This window comes from Pistacia vera, unplaced genomic scaffold (assembly GCF_008641045.1).
Source record: "Pistacia vera cultivar Batoury unplaced genomic scaffold, PisVer_v2 Contig11, whole genome shotgun sequence".
Taxonomy (NCBI): Eukaryota; Viridiplantae; Streptophyta; class Magnoliopsida; order Sapindales; family Anacardiaceae; genus Pistacia; species Pistacia vera.
Genome location: NW_022195137.1, coordinates 769,664 through 780,431, shown reverse-complemented (window position 1 = coordinate 780,431; position 10,768 = coordinate 769,664). Strand labels below are relative to the sequence as shown.

Genomic DNA, 10,768 nt, shown 5'->3' with positions numbered 1-10,768 from the left:
AAGCATGTGTCAGCCAAGCTTCTTTTTTGAGTACCTAATACGTAACACCAGTTCCTTTCATCCCCAATAGATGATCCATTCTCGCCTCATTTATATATATACATATATCTTCATTAGTTAGTTTGTGCTTTTCAATTATGTGCATGCATGACAAGTGGATTAAGTGAATAATTAGTTGACAAAACCCACCAATTAGTTGCCCACGTCATTTTTTTATATAAATAAATTCACAAGGAGAGTAAAGAAGCATTAAGCACCATCACCATGGATTCATTATTATTGCGAAGGAAATAACACTAATTAGAGTTTAAGGTCTCTAATCTCTATCAGTGGGTCCAAGCTAGCCTATGATAGGCTGGCCACTGGAGTATGTGAACAGGCAAAACAGCCAATCAGACACAACACTCCAACAACCGCAGGTCCAGAAGCATAAGCCATCTCGTTCCACAAATCCAAAATATTTTCTTTTCTTTCCTATGCATTTTCTTTTCCGCAGATGGAGAAAGAGCCTTTTCTTGACTCCCAAACAAAACCCCAACATCTCGGTGTTATTCTAGAAGAACATGACCGTGACTTCTCATTCCCAATTCAACAATCTCTCTCTAGTCCTTATATCTTCAATGAAATCCAAGACCATCCACAACAACAAATGCCGCAGTCTTCAACAACTGATCTTGAGAACCGAACCAAGAAACCGGGTTCACTTCACAGATGCAAAACTGCTCCAGCCATGGTCGTCTTTTGTGATACTAAACATAAAACACACCAAGTTCCTAAACCACAATCAGAGTCCAGCTCCATAATCAGACAAGCTGTGTTTTTGCTTACTTTATACCTTTTACTTGGTGTTACCATATATTCTTTTAACACGGAAAATTTCTCAGGTGTAGAAACTCACCCAGTTGTTGATGCTCTCTACTTCTGTATTGTCACCATGTGCACTATTGGCTACGGTGACATCGCTCCTTTAACGCCAGCAACAAAAGTTTTTGCTTGTGTTTTCGTCTTGGTGGGCTTTGGATTTATAGATATTTTACTAAGTGGGCTGGTGAATTATGTTCTTGATCTTCAAGAAAACATGATATTAACTGGCATACAAATGGGTAAAGCAGAACAAGGATTTTCTGCAAGAAATTACATTGTTGACGTGGCCAAAGGAAGGATGAGGATAAGATTGAAAGTTGGTTTGGCACTTGGTGTAGTGGTTTTGTGTATTGGTGTCGGAGCTTTAATCTTGTTCTTCGTGGAGGATCTTGATTTGCTTGATTCGGTTTATTTATCGGTTATGTCGGTGACTACGGTTGGATATGGAGACAAGGCATTTAAGACCTTGCCTGGACGGTTATTCGCGGCAGTTTGGCTTTTGTTTTCGACCTTGATGGTGGCGCGGGCGTTTTTGTACTTGACTGAGGCAAGAATTGATAAGAGGCACAGGAGGATTGCTAAGTGGGTGTTGCACAGAGATATCACTGTTGAGGATTTGCTTGCTGCTGATATCAACAACAATGGCTTCATTAGGTGAGGTTCTATATCTTCTTTGCTCAGATTTGACTCTTGATTTGCTGTTGGAGTTACTTTATTCGATTTTTATCGGGGAAAATAGTGGATTTATGGTGAATATTGAATATAACTTGTTCATTTCAGTAGATTTATGCTTAGTTTTTCAACAATGAATGCATGCAGATTGAACTAGGTGAGAATTGTTAATAGTTTGAAATACATCTACAGGTTGACGAGTTCTTAGATTAATGCGTTTTCAAGCTTTAGTTATTATGTCAAAATTAGGTTAATAGTAAAACAATAATTGATAGGATTCCTTTTGATTAACTAAGGGCGAGAATTGTTTTAATTGAGATGTTAGCACTTCTTATATATCTTAAAAGGAGATTGTGCAACACATTTGATTCATTTTAGAGCAAGTAAAAATTGCAGAACCAATATCATGATCAGGAAGACTCTGCTATTGTTAGGTACTCTGAGGTGTAAAATTTCCATGATGTCTTGTCAGTTGTCAATGATAACATAAATATCAATTCTTTGTTTTTTAGAACAAATTAAATCAAACGCAATCTCAGGTCCATTGTTTTTAAACCTTTTGTTTTCAGCAAATCAGAATATGTTATCTACAAGCTTAAGGAGATGGGAAAGATTGGGGAGAAAGATATAATGCAGATTTGCAACCAGTTTAGCAAGCTTGATCCTAGCAACTTTGGGAAAATAACATTGCCTCGTCTTTTGGAGGATAGCTTTTGACAGTAAAAGAATGATTTATATTCATGTTATTTCAATAGAGGATTCAGGGTTTATCATCTTATTACGGAAGTGACATAAATACACAGAGAAATATTTGGTAATCTGAGGCTCTGAGCATTTTCATGCCAAGGAAAATGAAAAATATAAGTGTGGAGTCTTAAGAAATACCGTAGTTGGTCGATGATGAATTGCAAATTTGCATGCATCATTCACTTAAGTGCATAAACTGTATTATATTAGTTTTAGATGGTACATTCTTGGAAGAAAAAAGGAAGTGGTAGAAAGAGGAGATGATGAGATGGTTGTTCTCTTGAGAACCCAAACTAGAGAGTTTTAATCTCATAGAGGCTCTTAAATATGATTTTATGATGTATATATGTATTGACTTTGCTGAGAAATGTAGTGAAAAAAATTTAACTTTATGCATTCTTTTCTTTTGTGTGGGTCTGTAGATCAGTTAGGATTAGGACATTGAATATTTAAAATTTCCAGGCGGAGAAGTCACACCCTAATCGATTATTTATCTTCGAAAGGATTTTGCCAAGTATGATTTTTTTATTAATGATTTGCATATAGGAATGCCCAGGATGATGAGATAAGAGACCTTTATGTATTTTAATTTTTATCGGCTTCTTTAATGATAGTCTGGTAAGAAATTTGATTGGTTATAGAAAAGCCGTGTTTGCCTTCGTTTGTCAACTGGTTAATCGTCCTATACATCATTTTCTGACCTCTAACAATGATAAAACGTCTTTATTTTAGTATTAATCAATCGAACGAGGTGAACGGGGATAGGGTGAGATGAATTTTGATGAACGAGGTGAACGGGGATAGGGTGAGATGAATTTTGATCAAGAGGCTGAGGGGAGTTTTTTTGTGGTGATAGGGAGGGTTGTTGACGCCGTCGGTTGTGAGATCTGGCTATAATCGATCTACGTTGACGTTGGTTAGATTTGACCTAAATCAGTTGATTTCAGCCAAATCTTGGATAGATTTTCTAGGGCATGGGCTCAAGGGATGATTGAAATTGTATTTGGTGTGTCGTCGATTTGTATTTGGGGTGTGTTTGTTAAATTTCAAACCTGTAGGGACAAAACAATGGTGTGCGTGTATTTGGTAAATTTTTAACACTTGGCAACCCGGACCTGACAACTTTTATGGTTGCTCCACATGTTGGTTATTAAAACATTGCCTGTGATAATACCTCTCTGTGTATGAATAAGTTTTGGGCCCTTGCTACAAACCCAGTTAATTAAGACGACAAGATAGCCTACCAAATTACCGTAATGAATAGATTATTGACAACACAATGACAATGATGGATGATTTGCAAGATTAGAATGTAAGAGATGTGATATTTGCCAAAATTGCAAGGATTATCCAGCCGAAAAAAGGATGACAAGAGACAAAGTTGTATATATGTATATATAAAAAAAAAAAAAAAATTTGTTCATCGGAGAAAGTGGAGGAATATTTTTCACAATAGTAATGATATACTCACGAACCATAGTATAGCATGTGATGTGCTTTAGCAATTTGCATGATGAGTCATTGGGTGAGAGGGCCCAATCTCCTTTTTGAATGGTTTGCTTCTCAACCAAACTCGGCCCGTTTCTTTAGGCGGAGTGAGAGCATCACATGGAATCCACATGTAAATGGCCCAGTTCTGATTCTACTAGTGGGCATATATGCCTAATCATATTAGCTGAACAAAGCAATAATTTCGGAATCTTTACTTTGAACGGTTAAAATACAATTGAAAGAGTTCCCTCAGAGCTGCTCTCTTTTATCGATAATTCCACATGGAACCCCACAAGATTTGGTAAGGAACAAGACACCCCCTTTTTCCTTTTTGGTGATGTGTGAATCAATGATTCAATTGGTTATAATTATGAGCTATTGAATGCTATTTCCTTATCACTTGCATTGCCCTGCCGCACAACTAGCCCAGAAACTATTATTGTTTACTACTTGTGATAAAGTATGCGTCTTTATCCATCAAACTGTTGTCCTTGTCCATATGTGATGTGAAAATGAAGTTGAAAGAATTGTTTGTTTTGAGAAGAAGATGTGGAACGAAACGTTTTGGCATGTAAAGTCAGGGAAACCATCATAAAATGAAGACTTGGCGTATAAAGAACAAAATAGATTTCACAATGATGGTTGCAGGTTTGATAGATCTCCTAACTGAACCTACTCTCCATCCATTGATTGATATTTTAATGCAAGTCCAAAGGACACGGCTTCATTTATTGAAAATTTTCAGATTTAAGAGAAAAAAAAAATGTGATTAAGTATAACAGATTCACTTTGAATCTTGACATTGGCTATGGAACAAAAAAGTAATTAAAAATATTCAATTCACTCTAGTATCTTTCTTCTTGGTATTCTTTGTTAGTTGAGAGAACCTTTCTTTGGTCAATTTATTACTAACACACACAACAATTCAAAAGAAGATGAGTCTGAAAACAACGCGCAATGTTTCAAGTTTAAAAAATTTGAGATATTCCCGGTTATCTACTTCATAGAGGGGGAAGTGGAAACTGTTAAAGAATACAAAACAGATGAGGCAATGAGTCGGGGTTGCAACAGATGAACACCATTTTTTATAGAAGTCAGTGTCTGTAAGCATGTGTCAGCCAAGCTTCTTTTTTGAGTACCTAATACGTAACACCAGTTCCTTTCATCCCCATTAGATGATCCATTCTCGCCTCATTTATATATATACATATATCATAATTAGTTAGTCTGTGCTTTTCAATTATGTGCATGCATGACAATTAGATTAAGTGAATAATTAGTTGACAAAACCCACCAATTAGTTGCCCACTTCATTTTTTTATATAAATAAATTCACAAGGAGAGTAAAGAAGCATTAACTGGAGGGCACAACGGCACAGGATGAAGGAACAATTGTTTCACTGGATAGCGGCGGCAAGATAAGATAACATGTCACCGAATCCGCATATCCCTAGCTGCATCTCGCTTAACCGAACCTGGAGCTACGTAATACTAAAATAATAAGGCGGCACTTTGTAGTTAAATATATACTAATATTCAATAGAACTTTTTTATAATTATAATCTTAGGATAAATTAAATTTATTAGTATAAACAAGTTATAATTTGATAGATGTGTAATTATAAGAATTATTGTTTAGATTTTATCTTTTATTTTAAACCTTTAATGTAATATGATATATATTTTTTGTAATATAAATATAATTATTACTATATAAAAACAAGTTTTTTAAGACAAGACTTTAAGAAATTATAACTTATTACAGTATAAAATTTATTTTTATTTATACATTGTCAAAGTTGGGATTAGAAATTTGTCTACTGTATCAAGTCACTCTAGCTAACATTGGGTAGAATTTATAATGAACGAATGAATTAATGAACTTGGCATTGTTACAATTGCGTTATACTCATGTGATAATATTTGATGATTTAAATCCACTACTGTGATAGTTGTTGAAACGAATTTATCTCTTTCTTATTTATGAATCTTATTTGCCTATTTTAAAGAAAAATCCAGGATGGCATTTCATCTTTAATGAGCAGGATACCACCTATTACAAGTAGAGTGGACCAATGAAACCCACCTAACACTGTTTGCTTTTAGCGGAAGTCAAAAAATCAAACCGAACTACTTTCCATGAAAATCTCAAAATGCCATTAATCACTTCTTTTCATTAGCTTCCACTTAAAAAGCCTGTAAAGAGATCTAAAACTAGGGAAATATGGGTTATAACGACAAAACATATTCTGTTTTATTGTACTCTAAACATAGTTTTAATTTAATACCGAATAAATAATTTAAAAAAAAAAAATAAATTAAAATGTAATGAAAGGGCAACAACGCTTGCAAACTCAGACCCACACACAGAGTTTTCATATATAAGCACGTATCTGTATGATACCACTCCTCATCTGCTTTGCTTTTGAAACAGAGCAACATGAAAATAGGCATGGCGGGACAGCTGCATGTGATGTTTTTCTTGGTAAATGTGTATGTGCTCATAGTGTTGAGTGTTGTTTCTAGTGTTGGAGCAAAAGATTACATCTCGGCTGTGGGTGACCCTGGAATGAGAAGAGATGGTTTGAGACTTGGATTTGAAGCTTGGAACTTCTGTAATGAAGTCGGCGAAGAAGCTCCAGGCATGGGCAGCCCAAGAGCTGCTGATTGTTTTGATCTATCCACTAAGGTCACCAAATATCGGAAACGCAAGATTTCAACGCAGAGTGTGTCTCTCTTTCTACATTTTCATTTCATTTATTTATTTCTTTTTCCTCAAGCGTTTGAATCAGTTTCTGGATCTTTGAAAAAAATGGGTGTGTTTTATCAGCGAATGTTCTAGATGCATGCGCTTGTTGGAGCTGTTGTAAACTAATGAATGGGATTACTTTCTAATGACGTAAGAAATGGGGTGGATTCTCACTTTTTCCTTCTCTTTTACTTTACTAATTTTTCACCTATTGTGGAGCAGGTTCTTCTCTTGAACACAAGGTGTCGGAAGCCGTTAACAAACTTGGGGTGGGCACATCATTTCCTGGGCTGAAACCAATAGCTGTGAACAACACAGACCTTTATGCAGCGGAGAAGGAAAAATACTTGGGTTCTTTATGCGAAGTTGAAGACACCCCAAGTCCATGGCAGTTTTGGATGGTTATGCTTAAAAATGGAAACTATGACACAACGTCTGGTTTGTGTCCTAAAAATGGGAAAAAGGTACCACCTTTTAAACCAGGAAGGTTTCCTTGCTTTGGACATGGATGTATGAATCAACCCATATTAAGCCATCAGCCAACTCAATTATTGAATGATGGTACAATGAAAGGAAGTTTTAGAGGTACTTATGATTTGGGAGCTGATTTTAGCGGTGGACTTGATGGGATTTCTTTCTATGAGGTAGCTTGGGAGAAGAAATTAGGTGCTGGTGGTTGGGCCTTTAGACATAAGCTCAAGACTTCCAAAAAGTATCCATGGTTGATGCTCTACCTCAGAGCTGATGCTACCCAAGGATTCTCTGGAGGTTACCATTACGATACCAGAGGAATGCTCAAGACTGTAAGTAGATACACTTCTGGAATCTTTTTTTTTTTTTCCTCCATTCATTTCAAACAACATTACAAATTTGGGGTCTTAATTGAGTTAATTCTATAATTGGTTTATTCCTATTTAATTTCAATATTTATAATTGCTTTACTTAAATGGGAATATTATGAGGTAAGTTGGGTCTTATTTTATTGCTGCTTGTGATAATAAAATGTATGTATTCCTTGAATTGGTTGGTAGTGATGTTGTTTTCTTGGTGGTTTTGAAAATGAATCATTTGTTTAATAAGTAAAAGAAACATATAATTGGAAAGCTACGTACTTAAATGTGAGCCTGCGTTGTTTACTAATCCTGATTTCAAATCAGGTGTAACTTTGAAGCTGGGGCAAGGCAGAAATAATTAATCTGTCATTTTCCTTTTTGCCAGTAGATCATAAAATCTGCTCTTCCTGAATTAAAAGTTAGATAACTAATTTGGAAAGATGATGTTCTTTCTTAATTAATTCCTTGACTTGGTTCAACAAGTACTCTGTCTACAGATTTTGAATTAGTTTCAGTCAAAGTCACAATGCCGTAATATTGATGCTGGTGCCTGGTAGTGGTAGTGGTAGGAAAAAGGAGCCCTATAGATACAATTTGTGAGTGCGTGCTTATGTTAAGCTTTTTGAGACCCAGCAGCGCGACCTTCGTGTCACAGGTTACCAACTAATCTGACAAAAAACTATTTATATAAAGAATCAATCATCCCTTCAAATTTACGTTTCTTTAAACCTTAAAATATGTCAAACTAGTATATTATTTTAGATGCAGTCAGAGAAGATACTGTTTAAGATGCTCACCTGGATACTAGATTACAGATTGAACTGATTCCAGCTTTATTTTCTGACATTCATTTTGTGCTCATTGCTTAGCTTTGTTTTCTAGTGTATAAAATGGTTTTAGCAATTTGATAGGGATAAATGAACCTCTCCGTTAATTGTCTTCTCTGTGCTGCAATATTTCCTGATGACACGAAATTAACAAGGTTAGTTGTATTGTAGCTTCCAGAGTCACCTAATTTCAAGGTCAAATTGACTTTAGACATCAAAAGTGGGGGAGGACCACAGAGCCAGTTCTACCTATCAGATATTGGCAGCTGCTGGAAGAATGACGGTCGTGCCTGTGATGGAGATGTACTAACAGATGTAACCAGATACAGCGAGATGATCATAAACCCCGAAACTCAAGCTTGGTGCAGCCCTTCATCTGTGACGAATTGCCCGCCATATCATATTACTCCTAACAATATAAAGATTTACCGGAATGATACCCACAACTTCCCATACGGAGCTTACCATTACTACTGTGCTCCTGGGAATGCTCGGCATTTGCTGGAACAAGTAGACAGATGTGATCCTTACAGTAATCCTCAGGCACAGGAGATAGTTCAGTTGTTGCCTCACCCTATATGGGCTGAATATGGCTATCCAACTAAAAAAGGAGAGGGTTGGGTAGGCGATGCAAGAACTTGGGAGCTTGATGTTGGTGGTCTATCCAAAAGATTATACTTCTATCAGGTTAGTATTTTAAAATAACTCATTCTAATTATCTGCTAGAAATTTATCGGATTCACAGTTTGTGACTTCATATGGCTCTGTTTTATTTTAGGATCCAGGTAGCCATCCTGCTAGAAGAATATGGACATCAATAGACACGGGTACCGAAATTTTTGTTAGTAACAAAGATGAAGTGGCAGAGTGGATACTTAGTGACTTCGATGTTCTTCTCACATAGTTAAGGATTCGAGTTTTAAGTTTTACCTTTGAAGACCAAAGTTATAAGAGGATATATCCGTATATGTGATATTTCAGATAAAGGAGTGGGATTGAGGCACACAAGCTCAACAAGGGCAGGGCGTCCTCATCCTGGAATTTTTAGTCATTACGTTACGTTATCCAACCCAATTCAGGTTGTCATTAGCAGATCAAAGGATCTTATAATTGAAATTTTCAGTTTTCACATTGAAAACGAAAAAAAAAATGATCTTTTTAAGTTTTTTTTTTTTTTGTCCTTCTCTTCAAATGAAATGATAGCTAAAGACAATGGTAGCAATCAAGATTGGTTTTATGTCAATACTGCACCGACTAAAGGACAAGAGAAGAGGGGGTAGTGTGTGTTCGCGTTTAGACAAAGTTTGATTTAGTTCAAAAGTCTCCATATTATAACTTATAAAAATATGTTTGTGTAATAGTGTCCCTACCATGTGAATATGTGATTGCGCATCTACCGTATACCAGATTAATTTTGTAATGTCAAACAAAGAGCCAAGGCCATTCACGGGCCAAATTAATGTTGGTAACTTATAAAGACTTAAAGCACAATATGTCATTGCTTTCCAGCCAAGCACTTTGCATATTTCCTGTGTGACATCCATATGCACGGACACTTGCTACTCAATTGGGAATTCCATCTTTCTTGAGAAATCAGATTTTGCTTGCCGACACAAAAATAAAAACAAAAAAAAAACCATTTCACAAGGGGGAATAACGCTGTGACAACCTTGGGCTTGGGCTGTGACTGTGACTGCTGTGAGAGCCTAAGGCCCTAAGCGTTAGAACACCGCGTCTGCTCAACTATAAAAAATGTCAATGAGGGGGATTATTATTGACAAAAAAATATGATAGGATAAAAATATTTGTATTTATTTTATATTTCAGTTATTTAACTATCAATTTAAATAGTTATTTCAAAATAAATATATATTGAACATAAAATTGGATTGAAAATATAAATGATTTAATAATGAAGGGAAGTGATTTTTAGTCCCCATCTAATTGATCTTCATCCCCTATGGCTAAGTATACATCTTCTATAATTAAAATAAAAAATCTCTTTAAACTTCATTGAATATTGAAAATAACCTTTCAAGCTTAATTAGGTTTATTTTTCCCCACTTCAAACTTAATTAGGTTTTGTTGTTCTACATCATGTTTTCCTAAATTAAACTTAATTAGGTTTTTTCTTTACATATTTTTCCCCCAATTTCTTAATTTTAACTTATTTTTTCTTCTTCATATTTAGATTCATTTTGATATGTTTTCTATAGTTTTAGTGTTATATTTTTATCAAACAAAAGGTTTTAATGATTATGAAAATTTAGGATTAGGTTATGAAAACTTAGGGTTAAAGTTTATGTAAAATTAAATATTAAAAATTAAAACAAAAATATAAAATAGAACTTGATTGTATTTGAAAATTATAATTTTATTTTTAGTAATTCAAATTAATATTAAATTTTTTAAAATAAAAAATAAATTTAATAAATAGATGATGAAGATCAATTTAGACTATAATAATGGGCTATGGTCTCCACTCTCCATGGCGATGTGAGCAAAGTGAAGTTTAATTAGAGAAACCCAACCCTCAAGGGAAATTACGGAAGAATCGGCCTGAAAAAGTTTACTGGGCCGAGTGT

The 10,768-nt window shown here is 35.1% G+C and overlaps 2 protein-coding genes across 2 annotated transcripts; both read left to right on the top strand.

Annotated features, from left to right (window-relative positions):
* The first annotated feature begins 410 nt into the window (after positions 1 to 410).
* On the top strand, positions 411 to 2,646 carry LOC116138881 (two-pore potassium channel 5-like). The gene is made up of 2 exons (XM_031424560.1): positions 411 to 1,518; positions 2,106 to 2,646. Exons 1-2 carry the CDS (start codon positions 497 to 499, stop codon positions 2,251 to 2,253), a joined length of 1,170 nt encoding a protein of 389 aa, XP_031280420.1. The 5' UTR covers positions 411 to 496; the 3' UTR covers positions 2,254 to 2,646.
* Positions 2,647 to 6,139: 3,493 nt separating this feature from the next.
* LOC116138912 lies at positions 6,140 to 9,348 on the top strand. The gene is made up of 4 exons (XM_031424591.1): positions 6,140 to 6,500; positions 6,746 to 7,326; positions 8,355 to 8,870; positions 8,962 to 9,348. Exons 1-4 carry the CDS (start codon positions 6,215 to 6,217, stop codon positions 9,085 to 9,087), a joined length of 1,509 nt encoding a protein of 502 aa, XP_031280451.1. The 5' UTR covers positions 6,140 to 6,214; the 3' UTR covers positions 9,088 to 9,348.
* Positions 9,349 to 10,768: the final 1,420 nt, after the last annotated feature.

Excerpts from the sequence above, each read along its gene's own strand:
- LOC116138881 (XM_031424560.1), top strand. The coding sequence starts at position 497 with ATGGAGAAAGAGCCTTTTCTTGACTCCCAAACAAAACCCCAACATCTC. Across the intron at positions 1,519-2,105 it reads AACAACAATGGCTTCATTAG|CAAATCAGAATATGTTATCT; the intron begins GTGAGGTTCTAT and ends TTTTGTTTTCAG.
- LOC116138912 (XM_031424591.1), top strand. The coding sequence starts at position 6,215 with ATGAAAATAGGCATGGCGGGACAGCTGCATGTGATGTTTTTCTTGGTA. Across the intron at positions 6,501-6,745 it reads ACGCAAGATTTCAACGCAGA|GTTCTTCTCTTGAACACAAG; the intron begins GTGTGTCTCTCT and ends ATTGTGGAGCAG. Across the intron at positions 7,327-8,354 it reads CCAGAGGAATGCTCAAGACT|CTTCCAGAGTCACCTAATTT; the intron begins GTAAGTAGATAC and ends GTTGTATTGTAG.